Source organism: Thamnophis elegans, chromosome 2, assembly GCF_009769535.1.
Source record: "Thamnophis elegans isolate rThaEle1 chromosome 2, rThaEle1.pri, whole genome shotgun sequence".
In the NCBI taxonomy this organism is placed as follows: Eukaryota; Metazoa; Chordata; class Lepidosauria; order Squamata; family Colubridae; genus Thamnophis; species Thamnophis elegans.
In genome coordinates, this window is record NC_045542.1 from 62,427,453 (window position 1) to 62,453,860 (window position 26,408).

Below are 26,408 nucleotides of genomic sequence, written 5' to 3' on the forward strand. Positions count from 1 at the left end.
GCCCTCCTTTTAAATCATAGATGTTCTACACCCTGCCGGATCCCAAAAACGTTATCCTCATTCTCCTTAACAATATTGAGGACTTTGCTATGTACATACTTTCTTCTATGCCTTGAACTTCTGTGACAGTCATCTGTTTCCTTTTTCAAGACTTTTTCTTCCTTTGCTTTCTACCCTTCCCATGTTCTTGTTCTCTACTATCATCTTCTTAAGTATGAATAAAGTATGCTACATAAAGCACAGTTTGCTTTGTCTTTCTTACATTAATCACCCCCAAATTTACCTCTTCCAATTTTCTATCCCATATCTTCAAATATGTCTCTGGAATATCCAACTGGATAGAAGTTGTAGGTGCTTCATAACTGGAGTTTTTTTTTTTTTTAAAGACAGGACAGACATCTATCTGAAGTGGTATAGGGTCTCCTGCTTGAGCAGGGGTTGAACTAGAAGACCTCCAAGGTCCCAAGCTCTATTCAGATTGATTGATGGACATTTGTTCCTGATGTTCATTATACTTATTTGATGTCAACAATATTAGGCACTCTAGAAATGTCCAAGCTTTTTCTTGGCTCCTCCTCTATCACCTTTGCTTTTCATATTTAATCTATTCACAATAATGGGAAAAACAGCACCTTTTATGTTTCCTGTGAAGAAAATTCTAGTTATCTGTATTGGTCACAGAAGGTGGCAGGACCAATGCAACCTTGGATGTCATAAAAAAGCGAAGCTGGATCAGACTGGGCTGGCATTTGGATGGATGACTACCAGAAAATTTGAGGTAGGTAAGCTAGACTATAAAAAAGTTAGCTTTGATTACCATCAACAGGTAGAGGAAAATGAACAGTGTTATTCAACATGTTTTTTCTGTGAATATTTTTAAACACTGGAGGAGTCCAGGATGCTGCCCTAATGTTCATTTTCAGCCAACACAACAAGAACAAATTTATCCCACATCTCTTAGAGAATAGACATCTCCCGAATTAGCCTTCCCATTTGCTGCACTGATTCCCAAAGCTGTTAATGCTCACCCTTCGTTTTAGGTATTTTTTAAAAAACAAATAAACCCAAAGTTTTGCAGAAAATATAAACACTGGGATGATTGCATAGAGCAATGTTTGGATTCTTTATCCTTTCTATACCTTGGTACCAAAATAAATGCTGTTACAAAGCAGCATATCCTTTCAAAAGTTCCCAGTTAAACTGCAGAATAAATAATTTAATATCTTCCCCCATGTTTGTCTTTCCCCCATTTTTAACATCTTGGTCTACAAGATCCCTGCTGCATCCATACATCCAGGCTAAACAGGTTCATCAGCACCATTTGGATTTAGTAACTTTTGTCTGAACAAACCAATAGAAAGCAAACAGTGTCCAAGCTTTCTATCAATTGGCAGAGCTTCTTCAAAGGCCTGAGAAGTTATAAGCACCAAAGGTTGACATGATTCTGCTGTTTCAGGTAGAGCTGCTAGGCATTTCAGAAGCTGGATTCTGGTACTATTATCCTCCTGCCCAAGGATGCTGTATGATACCTTGCCCGCTGGAAGGTGCCACAGGAAATGCCCTCTAAAGGGAGTGGTGTCATAGAGGCCTGCAAGGTCCCATTGTTTGCCTTGCAGAGAGTAGTTGACCTGTTCAGTAACCAGTCATTCCTTCCCTTGCTGTTGCAGCTGCTCTGAGCACGCTTAATGTCCACCTCAGAACGGGAGATCCGTCCATTGGACAGCCCCTCTGTGGATCTGGGGTTCAGGGCATTGTTTGTCCTGCTGCCAGGGATTATATTTAATGTTCCATTGGAGAAGGATGCCTGAGAGGAGGCTGTAGAAGATGTCATAACAGCATGTCTGGGAGACTCACTGTGTCGCTTGGGGTCCTTTCGCAAAAACCCAACTCTGAAGACTGCCAACTTCCCCTCTGATTGTTTCTCATTCTCTGGCTCCTTCTCCCTAAGCCAGGGCCCAGTCTTTTGTTCTGCATCCCCCCGGCTGGAAGAGGTCACACTTGAACCAATGCGCAGGGTCCCATTGATATTAGCTTTGGTCTTAGGTTCTTCATCTTTTACTGGAGGTACCGTGCTGAGAGATAGGACCAGTTTTTTGGGTGTCCGTGGCTGCTCGCCTGTTTCTTCCTTAGGCTTCACTACCCGTTTCAGAGTATTTAAATTTTCCATAGCAGTGGCTGTTTTGCAGCTGGTCTCAGTTGGACCCATGCTTGTCAGAGCAGGATTAGCTTTGGTGACCGTAAGCTCATTGTCTTCCCCTTCCTTAGTTATGAGAGGGACAATGGATTCCTTTGTGAACCAAGGTCTGCGGCCAGACTCTAGATAGTCTACAAGCTCCCTGGAGGGCTCTGATGGCCAATCTTTGGAGGTGAAGGACCACCGCAAGGGTAAGGTCTTGGGGATGCCCAGCTTGGCCTTATTAGAAGAAGCTTTCAGGCTGACACTTCTGCCCTGCACACCCCGAACCAATGGACGAGACTCGAATCCTCCTAGAATAGAAAAGAACATAGACAGTAATGGCAGCAATTCTTAGGAGTTCTGTGGAAATAAAATAGAGTGTTTTGAAAGCCAAATTCAAATTAATTTTAACAAAACATTAACAACCATCTTGGCAAAACATCTATTTCTGAAGCTAATAAAGCTTTATGAACCCCCCACATGTTGTACAATTCAGATTTTAGTCCAAGCCAGATATTCCCCCTCCCTTCTTCTCAAATCTATTTCTTTCATTTTTAGTCTTTTTTAAAAAAAATTATTCAAATGCTATTTTCCTAGCATATAGTATAGTGGCAAAGGAGATATATCCCATCTGTTTGCTGCTAATACCAAAGCCCAAGTATAAAAAAACAAAAACAAAAAGAGAGACGGACTGATGGAAATAATAAAAATTTTCTGATTTGGGGTAAATTATTTATTTTCATCCACACTGTGATTCCACAGTGATTCCAGAAGGCAATGGGAACAGAGCTTTCCCATAACTCAAAAGTATATTATTAGAGTGGCCCTGGAAATTATTGCTTATTTTAATTTGACTACACTCACCACGAGTGTCTGAGAATTATTTGGGTATGTTATGGGGGCTAGTGAAAGGTGCACTAAAAAGAAAACCTACAGAATCTAGTTTCTGTAACTAGAACAGAAGTTGGTTGCTCTCAGTTTGAACCAGTTCAGGTGAACTGGTAGTGGTAATTGGGCCTGGGTCACTTTACCCGTAGTGATGGCTGGCTGGCAATGCCCACGAACTGGCCCGCTTGGATGCTCGTCCTGTCTCAACTTTGCCATGTGCATCCACAGAACTTCCTCCTCCAGCCTACACACAGGTAAGCATTCCCGCTAGCCTAGCCCCCCCTTCCCATAGACCAGGAAGTGTGGGGAGCCTCCCGCGTGTTGCACGCACCTCCCCCTCTCAACCTTCGTCTGTGCCTCCGTGCCGGCCAGCGTCTCCCAAAGCCGCCGCTGTTGCAGCCTCGATGGAGACAAAGGCAGTCCAGCAAGCTGGACACCTGAAAACAGCACAGAGGCGCAGGCAAAGTCTGGGAGGTGGGGTGCAACATGCGGGGGGCTCCCCGCAGTTCCTCCGCTCCTCTTCCATCCTCGGCTGTTGCAAAGAAGCAGTGGCCCTGGGTGCACTGCGCCTGCTTTGTTCTCTTTGTGAGCTGCTCTGCAAACAAGGTGCAAAGCAGCCCCCGCTCGGATCCACGGATGGGAGGCGCAGGTGTAGGTGAGGCAAGGACCATTCGGAGCTGAGGAAGAAGCACTCGTGGCAGCAGGGAAAGTGAGGCTTCTTTGTCAGCCTCCCAGCTGCCAAAACAGACATTTTCGCTGGTTCGGTGGGCGTGGCTGGGTGGGAGGGCATGTGATTGAGTGGGCGTGTGCATGAGTGACATCAAGTTGGCCATGCCCACTCAGACACCTGCCCCCCCCCAGCCATGCCCATAGAACTGGTAGTAAAAAAATTTAGAACCCACCACTGAATTAGAACTATATTGCTTTTTGGGGCAGGATGATGCCGATACTTCTAGACTTAAGGAAAGGAAGCAGCCCAAAGATCTGGAACCTTGCCAAAATTACCCAATGTTCTGATAGATGAGCTTTGTTCATACATGGCTTTGGGGAAAGTAAAGGTAATAAGCAAGTCAGGATACCTTTCTCCTGGCTGGTAGGAGAGTGACTGAGAAGCGTAGGAGAGTGAGATGATTTCGGCAGAGATGGACAGGTTGTTGAGCTCCAGGACACCAGGCTCTCTCGTTTGCTGCTTCGACTGAGCCGTGTCAGCCAATGCTCTGAAATGGAAGAGCTTGTAGATCCTACAAGAAAAATATATGCAAGTGTTGTGGAGAGAATATTTTCCTCTGCATTGTGTGCTAAACTGAAAGGGATGGGGAGGAAATAATTCCATTTGCCTATGTGTGTGTGTGTACATACATATAGATATACTTGTGTGTGTGTGTGTATTATTACACACACACATGGTCTTATTTTCTTTTGGGCACCAAAATAAGCATTAGGGCTTATTTTTGGAGGTGTCTTTATTTTTTTTTTTCTATGTACAGGAGGCCCACTTCTGCTTGCTCATGGTGGGGCAGGAGGCGGTGAACCAGTGCTGCCACCACAAGGCAAGGCAGGGGGGTGGAGCTGTCCCAACCTCTCTGTACCGTCTTGCCTCAGGGCCCCTACAACCAGGCGACACACACCCCAACACCTGCCTCGTGATGGCAGCACCAGCAGCCACGTACAGCAGGAGCCCACATTACTGCTGGCTCACTTCTGCTTGCTTGCGGCTGCTATGGAGCAGGAGTCTGAGCGACACACTGGTCCCACGGTCACGAAGCGAGGTGGGGGTTGAGCAACTTACCTCAGGGCCCCCACAGCCAGGCCATCCACACCTTGACACCTGCCTCGTCTCTCGACTACAATGCATTTCATACCTCCTGCTCTATTGCAGCCGTGGGCTCCTGCTGCACATGGCTGCAGGTGTTGGGCCATGGATGACTTGGCTACAGGGCCCTGAGGTAAGTTGATGTGGGACGCCTGGGATAGCTCCACCACTACCCCACCTCGCCTCGTGGCCCTGCGAGCAACCAGACAGAATGGGCGGGGTGGCTGGCTGTGCAGGCTCTTAAATGGGTCTTATTTTGGGGGTAGGATTTATATTAGGTACATATGTAAAATACATGCTAGGTCTTATTTTCAGGAAAGGTCTCATTTTTGGAGAAACAGGGTGTATATATAGACACCCTGAAAGACAATGATTGAATATCCTTCTATCCTCCATTCCACGAACAAACATATTGCTATGGGAAGTGATAATCTTTTTCCTTCAAGTACAAGTTGCCTTCAACTTTTATTATAAACCACCTAGAGTCATGCATGTGACATGCCACACAAATCAAATCAAATCAATAAAAATAAAATGCCACATGTTAGAAGTAACGAAAGGGCTTCTCTTGATTATCCAAATCTTCTTGGAGAAGAGTTGGGAATATATATTGTATATTACAGACAAACCAAAGATAGTTTGCAAGTAGTTACTTTAAATTATATATGGGCCAGGTTTCTATCAGGATGACTTTCAGGATTGAACTTTAAAAGACAAGGCAGGAATTATTTATCATGTCTAGGTATGTCTCACTATCATCAGTAAATGACATAGAATTCAACCAATGCATAGGAAATAAGGGGTGGGCCAAGAAACCCTTGCAAACCTCTAACAGAGCTTCCTTCAGGCCAGCTTGGAACTACATTCCGTCTCTGATAGAAAAGGATGTAGGCACCACGTGTGCTGATGTCCTCTTCCATGACTGGTTCTACGGTGCTGTCATCATAGCTGTACCAGCGGCAGTCCAAGCTGTTGCAACAATAAGCTAGAGACAAGAGGGAGGACCATATTGGCCGACACATTGGAAAGTGAACTGAGCTTCTAAACTTTTCTCTAACTTGACAGTGGTGCGAAATTCACAACAACAACCTCACCAGTGTATTAAATGCTTAACTCCTCTGCTTATAGAGAGGGGAAGGAAGTCAGGAGGAAACATTGCTAGAAAGTAGCAACATTGTTCTCTGAAGGTCAATGTGATTGAAACAAGATTTGGAAATTCTCAACTCCTACTAATGGGTTATTTGTATTTACAGGTATTGCCAAATGTTTGGCATTTGAGCCTTTTTGGATTTGAAACATTTCCTATAAAGTTCAAAACAGTTTTCTGACATTTGAAACAAACTGTTCTGCATTTGAGACAGGCTGTTTTGATAACTATGAAAGTCTTTTGAGCTTGAAACCGAGCTGATTCAAGTTAAAAGCCCTTCCAAAATGATAGAAACAGCCTGTCTCAAATGGGGAACAGCTGCTGGAAACAGCTGTTTTGAATCCAAACTCAAAGAAGTTTGAAGTGGAATGTTTGCATATCACTACTTGTATCTCATATGTTCTTAAGTGTCCCATACAAGAACATCTTTGCTAAGTGCACTATTCAGCAACATTTCTTAAAGTAATGTGAAATTAGACAGCTCAGAAATGAAAAACAGGGCTGCTGAGACCTCAAACGTGCCAAATTGTTCCTTGTTCCGCTCCATCCATTCACAGAAGCAGAATATAGCATCACTATGCAAACTTCCACAATGTTCCTTAATGCTTCATCTTACAGAATTATTCATTTCGCCATGCAGAATTCAGAAGTCACACCCTTTTATGCTTAGGTCAAGTGAGGAGGGGGGACACCTAAGGAGAGGAGGAGTGAACCCCAATTCATTACCTTTCACCCAGAGTTCCCAGAGATATCGCAGTCACAGTCTCTGTCTGCTTACTGAAAACTCACCTGTATAATGTCCACCGTGCAGACTCCCATGATGATTGCAGACAGCATACAGATCATAGAGAAAATTACACTGGCCCTCATCTGGCAGGGGTTGCCTCCAGGGGCCCCACTTGCTGCCACGGCTGCGCTTGGCCACGTGGGGAGCCATATCAAGCCCTCGCAGGGGGAAGTGCACTAGAGTGGAGAGCTTGTGGCGCTGCTCTCCCACCTGCCGGAAGCGTTTCAAGTGAATGATGAGGATATCAGGGAGTGTCCACAGGCTGAGTTTGACCATGCCTTGTTGAAGGACTTGGCAGTGGGGACACCGCCAGGCATCATCTGGAGCCAGCTGCAAAGGAAGATGCGGTACAACTACACAGGAGCCTGGGATTTAATGGCCCAATTGAGAGGAGCTGTCTATCCCCACCTCTTCCAGAATCCCATTAGGTATATTGGCCATGAGCAGAGAAAGAGCCAAACAGATGGACATTCCATTCCTGCTCAGAAACACCTTGCCTTGTGGCAGAGATGGTCCTATTCTAGTAAGCTCTATAATGCCAAGTTGGGCTTATAGCCCGCCTTTACCCTCATCCAAGTGTACCTGTTCCTCCTTAGTGTAGAGCTGGAAGCATTCACTCAGGGTGCAGCTATGCTGCTGTTGATGAAGTTGTTGCTTCATTCTCACACTTTCTGCATCTTCAACAACTTCTTCCTGGATATTGCCAAACAAGCTGCAAAAATGCAAAGGGACAGGTCAGAAATATTCCAGTCTTCCGTGGGGATTGCACTTTGTGCGGGCCTTCGGTTTCATTTAAGCTAGACAGATCTCAAAGCAAGTCCTGTGTTGGTTTTCCAAAAGCCCAATTAAAGTTACACTAACTCTTCAATATTCAAGGGGTTGAGAAAGCATTGTGTGAATTTCACACAGACCTAGTCCCAAAAGCACAAGCGGGGGACTGTTTTCTTAGCACAGATGAGTGCTCTTCACGAAGGAGAATTTCAATTTGTGTCAAAGACAAGGCTCTTCTGAGATGTTAGAAGATTCTGAAAACGTCAAAATTGATGAAGCTGCAATACAGGAAGTGAATTTTCATCTCCTGCTCTTTGGAAGCAGTTTGATATTTTGCTGTCTCTCAAGTATGCAACCCTCATGCAACCCATTGCGTGACTGTCCTCCAAAGTTTGTAAGCTAAGCAATTTGAAGAACTCTTTAAGAGTCACTAAAGACAATCTACAGAACGCTCTCTTAGTGGTCTTCTGCCGCTTGCCCAATCCTCAGCCCAGTGATGAAAATCATTTTTTTTACTACCGGTTCTGTGGGCATGGGGTGGTGGGGTGGCAGGGGAAGGATACTGCAAAATCCCTTATTCCCTCCCCACTCTGGGGCCAGCCAGCGGTGATATTTGCCAGTTCTCTGAACTACTCAAAATTTCCGCTACCGATTCTCCAGAACCTGTCAGAACCTGCCTCAGCCCCAATGTTGCAGCCAATATTGAGCGGTAAGCTCTGCAACACACCGGCATTTCTGACTCTTCTACAATGTACTGTTTTCGAAGTATTATATTTGAGTTACACTTCAAAGCAACGTTGCTTATATTTGTTACTTAAGATTTTAATCTTAACCCTGGCTCTTTTTTTCCCTTGGCTACCATCACATCTTGGAGGGCAGTCCTACAATTCCACACAACACCAAATGTCTCCTCACTTAAAAATGCAGCCAATCCCTGCTCTAAATCAAGTGTCACTCAAAGGGGATATAGTGTTACAACTATTCCTGACTTGTACTACTACAGTGATTCTGATTCCGTAAATGAGATATTAAGAGAAGGCAGGAATGCTTCAATTTTGTTCATATTTATCCATTTCGTTTTTCAATTTAGAGGAACCCTGAATAATCATGTTCTTTCTTCCCTTCAGAAAGTCCTTATTAGACCACTCTAAAAATAGCTGATGCCTCTTGATGAGCTGTTGAGGAATTGCAGTCAAATTTTCTACAGTGGCATTTTCTTCAGCTCTGTGCCTGCTACAACCTTCTTCCATAGTTCTGTAGATGCAGGAGGGAATTATTCTCTCAAACAAGCAAGAAGAAAGGGGAAGTCCTAATCTCATCAAAACTACACCACAAAACCAACCTAGAATTAAGGAGAAATTAACTAGAAAGTTAAAACAATTAATCAGTGGAATGAGTCGCCTCCAGAAGTTGTAGGTGTCCCAACACTGGAGGCTTTTAAGAAGTGATTGGACAACTATTTTTGTGAAATGATATAGGGTTTCCTGCTTGAGCAGGGGGTTGGACTAGAAGACCTCCAACAAGGTCCCTTCCAACTCTGTTATTCTGCCATTTTGTGTGAGCATAATTGATAGATACCTATTTAAAAAAAACACTGGAAGTAATGGAGCCACTAGGAGATGAGAAGCTGAGGTCTTTAGCAAGTATGCTGATAGACCACATGCACCCATCCTATTAAGCTACTAATGAGGAATAAAAATGTAAACTACACTGTTGTTTTTCCTCATCCTGTTTCATATTATCTTGAAATTAAATAAAAAATGGAGGCAACATTAAAAAAACCCGAGCAAGACATTATATATGCATTAGTATATTTAAAATATGCTGGAAGCGGGGAAGTGAAACTGTAGTAAAATAGGCTTGGTTAAATACCAGGTATACATTTTACATAGCAATTTTCCCCAACCTGGCATCTTCCAGGTAAATGGAATAAAAATTTCCCATCTTTCCCCCTCCCTCCCTCCCTCTCTCTTTCCATGCATGCTATGCATATATATCTGGTCAGAAAGAATCACGAGCAATTTGAGCTATAATGAAAGTCTTTTTGGAAACCACGTCTCTGCCTTCTACGAATAGTCAGAGAAACCCATCCGCTCTCATCATTTGCAAATGGAGTCGGCAACACAAACTCACCATTCCTTGGTGGTCAGATCCCATTCGACTACCAGCTTCACGTGAACGGGGCCGCCGGGACCTCCAAATTGCAGTGCTCTGTCAGAAAAGAAAGCCGTTAGATGCACGTGGGGGAGGGGGTGATGGTTGCAATACCACCAGTTCTTGAAGAGCAGCCTCGAGCGATGCAATTCAAATAAATGATTCATTAAAGCTTGGAGAATTTCATGAGCCATGGAAAAATTGTGGGTCAGGAAGTACAGTCACAGTGGAGGCTGATGGGAAGCCTCAAGATATATGGAAATTCAGAGATACCCCTAATAAACATATTCCAGGCAGTAGTGGGATTCAATTTTTTTTACTACCGGTTTTGTGGGTGGGGCTTGGTGGGCGTGGCGGGGGAAGGTTACTGCAAAATCCCCATTCCCTCCCCATCAGCTGGGACTCGGGAAGCAGAGAATAGATGGGGGTGGGGTCAGTCAGATGTGGTGTTTACTGGTTCTCTGAACGACTCAAAAGTTCCCCTTCTCCAGAAATGGTCAGAACCTGCTAAATAACCACCTGTGATTCCAGGCCTATGTATGACTTCTATGGCTCCTGTTAGACTTACAAATCAAGAAACTCTATGTTTTTTCCCCCCCTTGCTTCATTGTTTACATTTATTTATTTATTTTTACATAAAATGATATACAGGTAGTCCTCAACTTACAATAGTGACTGTTTGAAGTTAAATCTAATAATCTAATAAACCTAAAACGGCACTGAAAAAGTCACATGATCATTTTTTGCAGCATCCCCATGGTCACATGGCTTACATTGGGATGCTTAACAACTGATTCACATTTATGACGGTTGCGGTGTCCCAGGGTCGTGTGATCATCTTTTGTGAACTTCTAACAAGGAGAGTCAATGGGGAAAACCAGATTCGCTTAACCACAGGGTTGCTAATTTAACAACTGCAGTGATTCACTCAACCAATGTGGCAGGAAAAGTTGTAAAATGAGACAAACTCACGTAACGTATATTTCACTTAGCAACATAAATTTTAGGCTCAATTGTGGCCGTTACTCAAGAACTACTTGTACAGTCTTCACTTAGCAATAGGTCACTGTGGTTGTGGAATCTGGTGGTGGGGCAAAACTCCCTGATCACATCTGAGTGCTTGGCAACCAGTTTTACAGTTGTTGCAGTCTTGCTCAGTTGTGTGACTGCAGCTTAAGATATTTTTTGCAGGTCTCCAGCCTTTTCGGCCACTTTCTGGCAAAAAACATCCACGGTAATGAATAGATTTGCTTAATGACAGTTATGTTTGTTTAACATAATACTAGATGACCTGCTATGTTCACTTAACCACCACAAAAGGAGTTTTAAAATCGACTTGGTCATGTGGTGCCTTGACTTATGACCATTATGACTTGTGACACTGGTTGTAAGTCTACCTATAGTGACTCTAAAGTAGAGTTTGCTATCCTTGAACTCCGCAAAGACTCTTTGACTAATACACCAAAGGCCTTGGCTCCAATACTAGCACAAAAAGCCACACCACAGATGAGAGTCAGTATTGCCTAGCTGTCAGCAGGGGGCAGACTCCTCCCACAGAAGAGCTTATTCATCATCTACATTTTTAATCGTCATAATAAAATTCCTCCACAAGAAGTTGGGCTGCACACACACACACACACACACTTGTTAGAGATATCAGGAAGCAAGGAGTCAAATGATGACCCACATGCTGGTCCATTTTTCAGATCCTGAATGTAAAATGCAACAATCTTAACTTCTTCCCCGCAACCCCCCCCTCCCTAAAATAAAGAGAGCCAGTTGGTTGTAGTGGCTAAGTGCCAGCCTGGAACCCTGAAGACAGAGTTCTAATTCTGCCTTAGGCACAGAACCAATTGATCCTGGTCCAGTCACTCTTTCTCAGCCCCTGGAAGGAAGCAATGGCAACCGTTTCCAAAATCTTGCCAAGACAACTGCAGGGATGTCCAGGCAGCCACAAGGAGTCAATGCTGATTTGAAAACACTCTCACTCTCACTCTCTCTCTCTCTCTCTCTCTCTCTCTCTCTCTCTCTCTCTCTCTCCCTCTCCCTCTCCCTCTCCCTCTCCCTCTCCCTCTCCCTCTCCCTCTCTCTCACTCAAACACAAAGTATATCTAATTCCATACATTCATTTCCCCCATTCCTTCCCACTAGCCCCTTGGCACCATTTCCACCTTTTTGTAAAAGAAAAGATTATGTTTGCATAAGCAAATGAATTATATTTGATAGTATGAACAACCAACAACACTGCAGAGAAAGTCATGCTTGGCATTGTGGTGTGGTTGTGGTTTGTGTGTGTGTGTGTGCGTGCGTGCGTGTGTGCGTGCATGTGTGCGATGGGATTACTGGCTGAGAGATAAATCCCATTTTATTTGTCCCTTTTACTTTCTGCTCCAATAGGCAAAAGAAACATTTCTCAAACATTTTGCTTTTTTAACTGTATATTCTTCAAAGCCGGGTTGTTGTCTTGTTACTGTAAAGCGACAAACACATTAAGACTATACAGGTGCTAACTGGCTATTCCTCTCAGTAGGAAGAGGAAGGTAACTATATTGGGCAGTAGCTGCTGAGACATGGACAGGCAGTGCTGTATCGGCAGATGGCTTTGCCTCTATCCATTAAGCCAGCTACTGCCTTTGGGTGCAGTGGACAATGCCAGTTCATTACTAATGTTGAAAATCAAACATCACAGCAAGAGAGTATAGATCAGCAGAGTGAGAAGACTTGGGATAGATTTGGAGAAATACATGCAGTACCTGAGGTAGAAAGGAAAATTTGGCTGCTGCCTTACAACTGCAAAATCCTTTGTCCTTTTGGACATGGATCCTTTGGACATGATAGCAATGTTCCAATATTTGAGGGGCTACTGACAAATAAGAAGGGGTCAACCTATTTTCCAAAGCACCAAAAGATAAGACAAGAAACCATGGACGGAAACTAACCAAGGAGAGAAGTAACCTGGAATTAAGGAGAAATTTCCTTAGTGAGAACAATTAACCAATGGAAAGGCTTGCCTTCTGAGGTTTGGGGTGCTTTGCTGGCTGAGGCATTTTGGGAATTGAAGTCCACTAGTCTTCAAATGGCTAAGGTTGGAGACCCTGGGTATAGGGTTTTCTGCTTGAGCAGAGGGTTGGACTAGAAGACCTCCAAGCTCCCTTCCAGCTCTGTTCTTCTGATACTCCCCTTATCTTGCCAAAACTCAGCTTGAATATTTTTTGTATACTGCTATTTTCATTTATTTATTTATTTATTTGGTTTCTACAGCACCCATCTCAGCAAGTGGGTGAGGTATACCAAGTATTCCAGTTGAACTGTAAAAGGTAGGATTTTAATGTCCCATTTTGTGTATTATGTTTATGATGTATTTGAATGGAGGATTTCGCTTATACAAACTGTGATCTACTCAAGAAGACAGCAGAGTTTGAAAGTGAATACATTGCAGTAATTATTTATAAACAAATTGTCTTCTCCCATAATGCAGAGGATTCTTTTTGATGCTTAGGCAGAAAGAGAAGGAAGAAAGAGGAATTAGACAAATTTAAAAAGGCGTGGCTCAGAAAAAGAAGATGCTTTCTAGCAGGAAATAATTTAGGTAGGATTCTCATTCCTAAACTTTGATTGCAGGCTCCTTTTAGTCATTAATTTCTAGCACTTCGCTTTCCTTACCTGTCCACAGCAGGATGATACAGTGGCCGTCTGTCCTGAGGCGAGAGATAGCTGCACAGAGAAGATCCTCCAACTACTCGCACCTGGAACAGACTCCCACTAGCCTGAAAAGAAAAATGAAGATAATGAGCCATGAAAATATCATGTTCTTTTCTCCCTACAGAAGGCATTTCTCAAATTAGGAGCTTACGTAGGTCATGGACAAGAAGAACGACAACTGTAGCATTTTAAGAAAGCTCTGCGGTTAACCTCACACTAAGCATCTTTTAATGGGCCAAGCAAGATTATTCCAGGAGATACTTAAATACTATTATACTATGATGTAGTAAACACAGTCTGTTTCTCTATAAAGCTATATTTTTTCACTAATGCAATGTTCATTTTTCTAAGCTGAAAATGTCTAAGCTAGTTCCCAACAATGTAAACAGGCACAAAAATTTGCTTACATATTATATGATACCAAAAACACATTGAAACAATTTTTAAAAGTAGTGAACTGTGCATACAGAGTGAGTGTATATTGTTTGAAACCATGATTCAAAGTATAAATGCATTGACTCCAAATCCAACTTTTATGATTCATACCAGCCCTCTTAGGCTTTAGGCAAAAGGGATCTTTCTTAGATCAGTTACCCAAGGTGTTTCCCCCTCAATAAGTCATGTTGTGAAATATTGCTGAAGGGACACCCTTGAGTCATGCCTGCATCTAAGGGTTTTTAAGAACCAGACAATGCTTTTCCTTACTTAGAAACAATCCACATTTAGCACGAAATGTAGATGGAGCATTCAATTGATCCAGAGTAAAGCAAATACAGATTACTGGCTTGCCTCCTTGTCCAATGATGTCAATTAGCATATATTTTTATTTCCTTCTAGTTCAATTCCTTTTGATGCAGGAGGATATCTTTGGGAAATGACCAAATACATTTCTGCCATTGGATTTACTCTTTGACACCAAGAAGTTCTTGTAAAGAACCAACTCTCACTTAAAGCCACTTTTTTGTCCCATATATAGCAAATAGGGTCCACTAATTAAGAGCCCTGTGGCACAGTGGTTAAAGTATGGTTTTGCAGGCAAACTCTGCCCACAGCCTGGAGTTTGATCCTGATGGGACTCAAGGTTGACTCAGCCTTCCATCCTTCCAAGGTCAGTAAAATGCGAATCCAGACTGTTGGGAGCATTATGCTGACATTTATAAACCTCTCAGAGAGTGTTGTAAAGCACTATAGAACAGTATTTAAGCCTAAATGCTAATCAGTTAGAATAATATTTTTAGAGACTGCCTGGACAAAGTTCCTGCAGTTATCTTAGCAAAGTTTTCGGAAGTGGTTTGCCATTGAATGCTCCTTCCTAGGGTTGAGAAAAAGTGACTGGTCCAAGGTCAGCCATTTGGCTTCATGCCCAAGGGAGGACTACAACTTACACTCCTGGTTTCTAGTTTGATGCCTAAACCACTACACCAAACTGCCTCTCAAACTCTCAAAGGTACTAAGCTAAGTAAAATATATAACATAAAAGCAAGCTCATAATGTAATCAGTGGAACATGAACATGAATTTTCATGAACTTTAACATGAATTTTAAATAATTTGTCCTTTCATACAAGTAAGATTCATTGATTGATTGAGTTATAAAATTTATTTGGCCATTTAGCTCATTTAACGATCCCACGTGGGTCAAAACACAATCAACAAAACAGAGATAGAAAAAAAACCTACCCTCAAAGATACCTTAAAAGTAGTGAAAGATCGAAACTTTGCCACATCTTAGTGCATGTTTATAATTTTCTCCATTTCTACACAAATATAGTAGATTGTGTAGAAGTAAAATTAATTATTTCAAAACAAAGAGCCTGATAATAAAGTAAGTTACATGTTCATGATAGCAGATGGACCCAGAGTAGCATCTCAATTCCACCTGGTTCTGGTTCCTTCAGAAAAATTGTTTTACAATTCATCCCCTTCTCCCTAGTGCAATTGCAATTTACCCATCATCATACAAATGGACTAATTTACTCTGCCCTCTCTTCCCATAATGCTTTTTTTGCCACATCTGATTAGCCAATACATTCTGAATTTCAATATGTTTTGTGTCCAGCTCCCTCATCTTCTTGATGGAGACAGTAATGTAGTCTGATGAGAAGGCAAATGTGAATCCATTATCCTAACAGCATTCAGATTATAATCCACTGTTCCCATACAGATTTCAGGAAGATTTAAATTCCAACACACATGCTTCGTGAATTTAGGACATGAGTAGAGGTTAACTAGCAACCTGCTTTTTCCATCTCTTATCCATCTCACAATAATTCTATCTGAGATAGCTGGTTGTCACATCAGGACTAATTAAATTCACACTCGAGTTGGAGCTAAAGATGAAATGGTATTACCCGGTCACATATATTTTAATTAACACATTTCTATGCACAGAATGTTATTTCAAAGAACAGAAACATACTGGAATGGATTTCTTCTGCCCCTGGATTCAAGTAATTTCCATGAGATAGGCAAAAAATGAAGGATACAGCTAATAGATGAATGTTTCATCCCTGGAAGTCAGAAAAAGTAAGCTGAATATGTGACGACCACTTACGTGACCACCTAGTTTTTCTCATAACTTGGTTAAGTGGACCCTGGAGAAAAAAAAATTCTGACACAAAAAATAAAACAAAAAATGAAATCTTGAGGGACTACTAGAGTGCCAAAATAACCTTAACAGGGCTCCTCTGTACTGTCTTTTGCTATCCTGAAGCTTTATCGCTAGGTAGATTTCTCTTAAGAGGAGCAAATCTGTTCAGAAGATTAGAAATGTCAAGGAAGATTCAATTGCAAATAATGCCACCAAAGATGAAGATAGGAGTCCCTTTTAAGACTCTTCTTGAATTAATGAACTGAAATTCTTAACATCAGCATCATGGGCTGTTAGAAGCAAGAAACTACTATGAATTGCAATACATTTGCCAAAGGCTCTCTGATGAACAGCGAATCTTTAGTATAGGGGACCCAAGCATATGGGCATGTACTAGAAAGACAGATGCTCTATTTCCCCAGGAAGAACAGAGCAAGTCCACGCTAAGAGCTACAAGTTTTCCAGGTCATTTCCTTTAGATAACTTTGGAGATAAGTCAGGAGGCTAAGCAATCCTCAATAAGAGCTGGAGATCCTCTATTGGGGTATTAGCAAGAACAATATCATCTTGAAACAGAGTGTGTGTATGTCTGTGTTTGTGTAATGTATGTACATTAAGGCAAATTCCTCAAACTAAAGGAATAATATTGAAGTCCTTGTCCAGAATATTTTCCCCAACTCCAGCTATGTTGGATTGGGAATTCTAGTAATCTAGTATCCGGGCTATGCTATGCTATGCTATGTTATGCTATTCTTCAATCTTGGCTGTCTGACTGGTTCAATTGCACATGCTCTGTTTTCTCTTCTTGACCCTAAAAGGATGGAAGCTGTCAGGCAAGGCATGTAAATTTTACCCCTGTCCACTAAAAATTCAGCATGTCACCCAATATTTAATTCTGCTTAAGAGATTTAATGAAACATCATTGACACATTGCTCTCCTCACCATAAGGATAAAAATCTTAGGCTTACTTTTTTTAGGAGGCTCTATTCCCCCATTTTTATTTCACAGTTATAGATTGTCCCTACTTTCAGGCATTCCTAAAAGACCCCCTTAAGGGATTTCTTTCCACATCCCAGATGGAGCATCAGAGAAATCTAGGCAAACTCACTTGCTACTTGCTTTCTCTGGGCTCCTCTACATTTATGCCAAGGCCTCATTGTAGCAGGCATACCAATTGGCCTCCAAATGACCAGCTGGTATTGCTAGCTAGGCTTCTAAATATCCCTGGATAGCAATGAAAGCAGCAGAGGGCCACAGAGTTAATTAAATACTTCCATATTTTAATTAAACCAATTTAATGAAATGCATGCTTTAGAATCACACATCCAGAAAAAAAAATGTGCTAAGTTACAAAGGGGCTTGTTAAACATCTTACGTAGATGGTGGAAATACAAGCATAAGGCATGAGGGAGTGATAGAGCTGTTAAAATGCAGGGAGTATCCAATACTCTTCCTACCAGAAGAAGGTTACCTCAGTGATTGAGTCAGTTCTACAAGGCAGAACTCTAAGAGAACACATAAACTTAACAAATGCTGTGGAGGAACAGACTAGGGATCTTTCTAACCCAACTTCCTGCTTATAATAGTGGCCAGAGAGATGCTTCTTGCAAGACCCAAAGAGGGACTTGACTAGAGTATTTCACTTTCATTATCTTTTACAGCAACCAGATTTAATTACATGCAGATTCTAAACGCTAAGTTTTTATAAATTTATTACAATTATAGCCCTTGATATTTACCAATGATTTATCTGGATCCCTTTAAATCATCCTTCTATGGATATTTATAATATACATCATTGTATATTATAAAAGCACATTCAGCTAATTAAATTTGTACAGGGGACAAATACTTCCTTTCTCTGTTCTCAATCTACCCCCAGGCATTTGCTGGTCAACTCAGAAAGAAATTAACACATACCTTGTTATAGTTACTACGATATTAAGGTATGTTGAGAACACAACCATCTGCCTTTAATGTCAGACAACCAATTAACTTAATCTGGTTTCAAAAGGAGATTTTAAGATTCCAAAATGCTATGGGGGAGGGTTTCCCCACGACAATCTTTTATAGTAGATTGCACTGTGAGGGTAAGATGTCCAAGCTCCTTTGTAAGTTCTTTGATTATGTTGGGGTCCCTAGTAAATGATACAATTGGACAAAGAGGTATGTTGGGCTTGAATATTTTTGGGTGACAGTAGAAGCCTGGAAAGATGTGTCTACTGGTTTTTTTCATCCACCACTGTTCTTCTTTTCTGATTTGATCTTTCTTAGTTAGAGGATTAAGGATTCTCTTGATCAGACCAATTAAACCATTTTCACCTCATTTGCTACCATTGATTCATCCCAAAGGGATGTTCCTGCCTACTCTTCCCCCCACCCTCCATGTCCAGTTTGAACATTGTTCTGCTATCTTCTCTTTAGGAAGCTTTAGCTGTCATAGGGCATGTCAATTTTTTCAACTTTCAATTTCCAACATTAGAGGTGCTCAAAAGGTGTGACATGCCTTGGGGATTGTAAAGATATTTTGGTTACTTTAATATAATTTAGATGTACTTGATAAGTAACTGTATAACTATTGTAACTTTTTAGCATTTTGTTTGTTCTATTCCGAAACAGGAAAGCTTCTCCCTTTGGGTCACAAATCTGCACTCCTTCTATCTATAGTGGCATTTGCCATGTACTTTAGATTCCCTTTTGCTCCGCCTGCCTAGTATCAGTCAGTGCCTTGTAAATCTTTGGCATTCCATTTTCTGTCTAGTAACCTACAATTGGCTTCCAAATTCACATCACAATATGTCTGTGTCATGCTGTTAACATCTAATTTTATAACTGCTTTCTTCGCAACACTACTGACCAGACTACTTAGATGATGCATGGCAAGAATCAGAGGAGATTGAGGCAAGGTGTATGGTACTCAGAACAGAGCAAAAATTAAGACTGAAGAAACCACAGAAGATAAGAAAGACTGTAGGCAGCTGCTTAGCCAGAGCCAGGGAGTGATCAAGATTCTAGGTGATAAGACACCTGAATGGAGCAGGAGCTCAAGGAGTGTCTTCTTCCCACCAAGAGGCTGAGCAATAAGTATTGTAATTAAGACTTTAAAAGGCTTAATGAATGGGGGAGCAACCTTCCAGGTTTGCCAACGACTCTATATAAAATGCCCTGGTAATTTCATAGCACCAATGATAGCTATCATATTAGTGTGGGTTCTCATGACCAAATATATATATTCAGTTCAAGAAAAGGGGGCTGCATTTTTACCAGGTGGGTTGTTTTTCAGGCTTGGAATAGGAACAAAGCCCTTGTCAGGTACTGAACTCCCGAAAGCCCCAATTCATCATACCCACCACCAAAGCACTGTCCCAATTTTCATTTGATTGACAGTAACCAGTAACCACACTTTCTAGAGTTAATAAGGACAAACAGATTGATTAGATAAGAGAACTGGCAGCATCAAAGGGATAAGAAAATCAGACAGCCAGAAAGATGTAGTGGTTAAGAGTGAGGAGAGCCAAATTCTAGTGCACTTTCAGCCAAAAAAGCTCACCTGGTATCAGCCTCATAAGATAGACCAGACCAGAAAATCAACTCCACAGGAAAATTAGAATCATACTTTATTGACTTAAACTATAATAACAAATCTTGCAAGAGTGACTGTGATTTTCCTCCCCTCCCTTCCTGGACTCACCCAGTGAGTCCAGGAAGAGTCCTTCTGAGTCTCTTCTTACTATTGTCTTTGTTCACAGGACTTAGGGAATCCTCCTGTTCTTTTTTGTTTACACACAGTTTCTCAATATTTCCATCAAATTCCCTGGCTCTCTATCCTGCTAATTATGGACCATTTCTTTCCTCTCAGCTCAAGAACTAGTGTAGTACAATAGTGAGGGTATCATTTGAAAATTATTTAAATGTGGCTCAGAAGTTTCTTCTTTAGGTAGAGAAAGTAATGGAGATAACCATGAATATGTACTGATTCAGATGTAGGGCTAGAAGCTGGGAGACCCAGGTTCAAGTTCACAGAAGATCACTGGGTGACTTGGAGGCTGTCACTCTCTAGTAGCCCAACTTACTACATAGAATTGTTGTGGGGAAAAAACAGGTGGAGAAAGCAGTATATACATTGCCTTGAGCTCCTGTAGAAAAAAAGGCGGGCTATAAATCTAATAAATAAGAATGAAAGCAAATACTGTTCCTGGTGGTTTCAACGAAGTTCTGCAATTGAATAGTTCATTTAGAGATGGAAATAGAAAGCCAACTTCTTTAGGTTTCACAGGCCTATGGCGAGGAAGAGTTATGGCACTCAAAAGCCTCTTTTGATCAAGGTGGTCCTGCTAAGGGTCTCCATCTTAGCATTTCATCTCTAGAAGCTATAGGACAGCTCCCCTGTGGAGAAAGTGTACTACCAGCTCTCCACTTTCCATGAGTCTTTTACATATTAGCTGATGCAGAACAGTTGTTCCTTCAAGCCACATACAGAATAGCAAATAAAAATATATCGGAAGCTGTCATTTAATCCAACTCATTCCGTGTGGCTTACAAAACAGTTTTCTGGAGTCTGAGTAGGAATCTTTTCCCTTTTCTTCCACCCTACTCCCCTGCTAAGATGCAGAAAAAGAATCCTGTGTGGTATTCGGACTGAGCAGAAAAATGATTGGCTGAAAGATATCCAATGATATTCCATGGCTAAAAGTAATCTGGATTTCTTTGGTTCTTTTTTAACCACTTCACCAACATGTTGTTCCTACAACTATCTTTGTATGTTAATGTTCCTTCAAATCTTATGAAGTATCCCAAATGCACCATCCATGGCACATAGCAGTCTTTTCCAAATTATCTATTCTTGGCAGAGTAGAGAATAACTCTTCCATGCAAGAAGAAACTCACCATGCCCCAACCCAATCTTCTCCCCACCACAGACCCTGTAGATTTGAAGCAGTACACTGAGTTCTGTGCACACCAGGCCTATCATATGCATCAATACTCAGTGATTATGATTTTAAGCACAGCTTTTGAGTCTATCTAAGTAGGAATCTCTGGAGGAGAAATGAATGGAGTCACTTCATTTTTACTGGCAGTAAGACTGAGCAAATAAAAAAAACTTAATGAAACAAATTGTATGGCATACTAATGTGCTAATGACGTGTTTTAATACCACCCTGTGGAATCAAGTGGTCCTATGCTCTGATTGACTTAAGAAGGGGCATTGTTTTCTTCCAAACAGTTAATGATGGGCAACTGGTCATTGAAGTTGATGGGTCAACTGGAAATGCTGCAAAGTGGATACATTCATAGAGTTTTTCTTAACTTCCAAAATACGTTGATGAAAGAACAAAGGCCATAACACACTGTTCATTTTTTTATTTATAAAGCAATCCTGAAATTACTGAACTTTCAAAAGTCTTAATAAGAAAATGATGTTCCAGAAATCCCTTCTATGCCTATAATGCCTCTCCTTACTCTGAAGTATATCACATCAGGGTTAGCTTTGGAGCCTTTATGCAGAACTGAGCTTTATATGCAAAATATATAAAGGAATCCAGTTGTCTTTGACCCTACAGTAGGAAAAATAATTGTCATTTATATCTGAGTAACCCATGACAACCCATGACTTTTTAGATATCTACAAAGAAATTAGAGGACAACAGGTGATCTCTTTGTAGCAATGAATTCTTAAATTTATTATTGCATCTCTAAACTTACCACAAAAATTATGGATGCTGAGATTTCCTGGGCCCAGAAGAGCTTCTGAGAACAAAAATCACAGTATTCTATTTTGTGCATCAGCAATATATGATGCAGTGTCTGGTGGCTTCATTGGAAGCACAGTGATATTTTGCATCTGCTATGCCAACTTTAGGCCAATATTATAAGTATAATTAACATGAACGTCACTCCTACAGATTTTGCCATAATTAACATGAATGTAGCTCCTACAGATTTTGTCACCACCCAGAGGGCTTCGGAGGTCAACATGGTAAAAAAAAAGTTTATTATTGCTCTTATTACATTTTATAATATCATATACCGGTAGTTTATCCACAGAAATATAAATAAAACAAAAGCATAATATAATGCACCTGCTTTCAGCAAAGTGCAAAACCCACAGATTACAAAATACACATACACACACACACACACACACACATCTCCAGTTATCCACAAACAACTCCCTGGTAAGTCCTTTATAACTATCTGGAAACAAGGTAAGTGAATACACTCAGTCCTAAGCATCTTCAGGATCAGTTTAATCCCTAGTGCTTGTACCTCACTGACTGCCTGCCTTTGAAATGAACAGTTGCCATTCAGAAGAATGAGAAAAACAGCACTGAACTCAGCAATACACTTTAACTACTCATGGCTTTGACTACCATATTGGAAGAGAAGCTTTGCGAGAACATGAATAGAGTCCCTGTCTAAAATGTACAGGTCGTCCTCGATTAGTGAACAATTGGTCTGACAACTCTAAGCATTGCAGAAAATCACATGATCATGGCAGTCTTATGACCTTATTTCCCCTTTGGTCATTAAGTGAATTCTCACAGTCATTAAGCAAAACATTATGTGACTGCAATGTACAATTTTACTTCCTCTTTCTCTGTTATCTTGGCTTATTGTAAGCCATTTGTGAAATGCCCAAATTGCAACCACAGGATGCTATGACAGTTGTAAATGCTGTTTTTTTTTTTTTAAAAAAAAAACATCATACCTACAAAGGATCAGTAAACAAGGCAGTCAGTAAGCAAGGGATACCTGTACTAAAAGCAGCCATATGGATACATACAGGTTGCAAAGCATCACTTTCAACTGAAAATGAAGTGTTACATGTCCCCGTAACTTACTCACAGGAGTCTCTGCAATACCCATTTCCTTATCTATAAGGCTACTTCATTTGCATATTATAAAGGAATCATCTCCTATCAAACATTCAGCCTGAACGTAGAAAGGAAAGAAAAGCTAAAGTTATAGACCCTCTGAGAATATTTGTTCAACTAAGTACATGGGACTAATACATGAAACTCCTTCATTATTCCTGAATTTTTTATTTCCAAAAGTTTCAAATGGCAGAGCGGAGCAGATTAATAGACTCAAAAGAAGCACTTTCTCCACTGAGAGGCTAAAGAGCAATAATCACGTATAAGAAATAGAACCAGCAAGCATCTAAAAGTGACTACCCTAAATCTGGATTTGATTATCAATCTTCATTTTGCACAGGAAATTAATTTTAGGTCCCTTGCGACAAATGATTATGATTTAACCAGCTGTAATTTAATTAAAACTTTATCTACTTAAAAAAACTCTGGAAGGCTAGAGACATGCAGGAAACATATAACATTTTAAATGACTCATTTGTCCCTAAGTGAATTCAGGAAGCGATCACAAGTTTCTAAGTTACAAAAGTAAGAAAAACAGTTCCACTCTGCCCAGCTCTCCCCTCCCCTCCCCTCCCTTTCCTTTCCTCTATTGCTTCTTCTGTATCAGACCACAGTTCATAAAATCTCATTAAGTAGGTATCGTATCCTGACATCTAAGAAAACACCACAAACACTAGTGCAACATTGGCATGATAATTACTCTTTTCATCGTCCTTTCGAAGAGTGAACATAGGCCATTCCTTAGGACAAGGGAGGACAAGGTGAGACCTCTACTTACTTTGGAGGTTCTAAAAGTGTTTACCACAAAAATCGATGGCATGGATTCAAATCATTTTGAGGAAATAAGCCTCTGTAAACTGTAAAACTGAAAATAGGTTTTGCTCTGGCTTAAGCACTTATAAAGGGATGAAGAGCTGTCGCCTGCTTATGAACACAAGACATAGTTTTGGGTGCTCTTCTCTTAGTAAATTGTTATAATCACAATTTGACTAAGATATCAGGACAGACCTACCTGCACTTGGGCCTCTCTTCTCATCAGATAGCGCATTTTGCCCATGATACATTGCTGCAGCTGTTCCCATGACATGGCTCTATCTTCTCTCATCAGTAGTGGAGGGCCAAACCTGGGGGGGAAACATGCATGATGAGGGGCTACATTTGTTCTAGAGACATCTGCAAGAAAATGAAGCTTTAATTATAGGTAGTCCTTGACTTACAACCACAACCGGAACCAGAATTTCTGTTGCTAAGCAAGTTGTTAATTGAGCTGTGCCTGATTTTATTTCCCTTTTTGCCACCGTTGTTAAGTGAATCACTGCAGTTGTTCATCAGTGAATCCTTTGCTAAGTCAACCAGCTTCCCCAATTCACTTTGCTTGCCAGTAGCTGGCTGGGGAGGTTGCAAAGGGTGACCCTGGAACACCGTATCTGTCATACATACATGCTGGATGCCAAGCATTCAAATTTTGATCATGTCACCATGGGGATGCTGCAATGGGCATAAGAGTGAGGACTGGTGATAAGCCACTTTTTTCAATCTCACTGTTCCGGTGGCTAAACAAATTGTTGTAAGTCAAGAACCTGAACTTTCATTCACCTATGAAGACAAACCATGCTAAATGATACTCATCCACTAAAAACAGTATCAAGACACAGCAAGTGCTGAAATTGGTACATTCATACAAAAGACATTAAACTTACAAGCAAAACAAGGGCTTCCCTCCCCCTCTTACAGAGAACGATATAATTAAACTACTCATATGCCAGCTTGAAAACTGAAATTTTGTTTTTATGTAACCCTGAATATACTGATGATTAAAACATTTGTTTTTCAAAACATGAAGTTCAAAGTACATTCTAAAATAATTAAGCTATTATTAGGCCACCCACAAAGCTAAAAAAAAAAATCTGGTGCAGAGAAAAAGGCAAGAGAAACACCTAAAAAAATAAGGAGGAGGATATTTTTGCATAACCATAATAAGATGCAATAATTGGAGAGTGCATCCTGAGCTATCTTCCTGACAATGCAAATCCCACAAGATATCATTTCTTCAAATCTGCAGTTACAAATAAAGTAACTTCCACTATGCTTTCAGATTACATATTATCTTTACTCGTAAAACTGAAAGGATTCTTAACAAATCTGTGCCTCTTTCATCTCTGTCTTTTTGGGTGGGGTAAGGTAATAATTCATACCTTTTGTTGAATGCTATGTTTTAAATAGTTTTTTTCCCAGGTAATTTTTATTAAAGATTATAGTTACAATTGTAAAAACTAACAAACTAATGCAAAATTAGAAAGAAAAAGTAAAGGTGCAGAGTAGAAAAAGATATGAAGAACAGAAAGAAAGAAAAAGAAAAGTAAATATATAGCAAAGGAAAATAAACACAGTACATAAAGAAATGTACCTTCATCACACATATAAACAGTTTTAATAACGTTTCATCTCTTCCTAAATTACAATAAGGACAATCCCTTCTTCCTATATCCTATCTCTTATTTTCAACAGTCTCAAGCATTATTCAGACATGAAACTAGCACTAATTTCTACCCAGCCATTTAAAAATGTATCCCACATATCTATGTATAATCTACATGCTGTAATTAGTAATTAATTGGTAATTTAGTAAATTTATATGCCGCCCAATCCCGTAGGACTCCGGGCGGCTTACAAATACAAGAGTAAAATAAAATATAGGGAAAAACAAAAACAGATTTAAAAAACAACACACCATGCACTCAAACCTAGATGGGGGCTGGACCTCATTCAAGGGTCAACAGCCCCAGGCCTGCCGAAACAGCCAGGTTTTAGTGGCTTTTCGGAAGGCCGAGAGGGTGGGAAGGGTCCGGATCTCTGCGGGCAGATCGTTCCACAGGGCCGGAGCAGCTACAGAGAAGGCCCTCCCACGAGGGGTCGCCAGCCGGCATTGTCCGACGGCACCCGTAGGAGGCCCAGCCTGTAAGATCTTATCAGCCGTTGGGAGGTATGTGGCAGGAGGCAGTCTCGCAGATAACCAGGTCCTAGGCCATGTAGGGCTTTAAGGGTAATAACCAGCACCTTAAAGCGTCTTCGGAGACCGATAGGAAGCCAGTGCAGCTCGCGGAGGATAGGTGTAATATGGGTGTATCTAGGTACACCCGATATCGCTCGCACGGCTACATTCTGGACCAACTGTAGTCTCCGAACACTCTTCAGGGGCAGCCCCATGTAGAGTGCATTGCAGTAGTCAAGCCTTGAGGTGACGAGTGCATGAGTGACCATTCGAAGTGCCTCCCGGTCCAGGTAGGGCCGTAACTGGTGCACCAGGCGAACCTGGGCAAAAGCCCCCCTGGTTACAGCCGACAGATGGTGTTCTAATGTCAGCTGCGAATCCAGGAGGACACCCAAGTTGCGGACCCTCTCTGAGGGGTTTAAAATTTCACCCCCAGGCTAAGAGATGGAATATCAGGACTATCCTTGGGGAGCAACATCAATAGCCACTCGGTCCTGTCTGGATTGAGTGCCA

At 41.2% G+C, this 26,408-nt stretch overlaps 1 protein-coding gene across 1 annotated transcript in view; it reads right to left on the reverse strand.

The window, feature by feature from the left end:
- Nucleotides 1-252: 252 nt before the first annotated feature.
- The window catches only part of USP43 (ubiquitin specific peptidase 43), a 119,160-nt gene continuing 93,004 nt past the window's right edge, over nt 253-26,408 (reverse strand). The window contains exons 8-15 of the mRNA XM_032208626.1: nt 23,916-24,027; nt 13,400-13,503; nt 9,716-9,793; nt 7,394-7,523; nt 6,814-7,141; nt 5,704-5,862; nt 4,144-4,305; nt 253-2,487 (exon numbers count right to left, since the gene is read on the reverse strand). Of these exons, the coding sequence (XP_032064517.1) occupies nt 1,475-2,487; nt 4,144-4,305; nt 5,704-5,862; nt 6,814-7,141; nt 7,394-7,523; nt 9,716-9,793; nt 13,400-13,503; nt 23,916-24,027 (2,086 nt within the window). The 3' untranslated portion in view covers nt 253-1,474. The remainder of the gene's footprint in view (nt 2,488-4,143; nt 4,306-5,703; nt 5,863-6,813; nt 7,142-7,393; nt 7,524-9,715; nt 9,794-13,399; nt 13,504-23,915; nt 24,028-26,408) is intronic.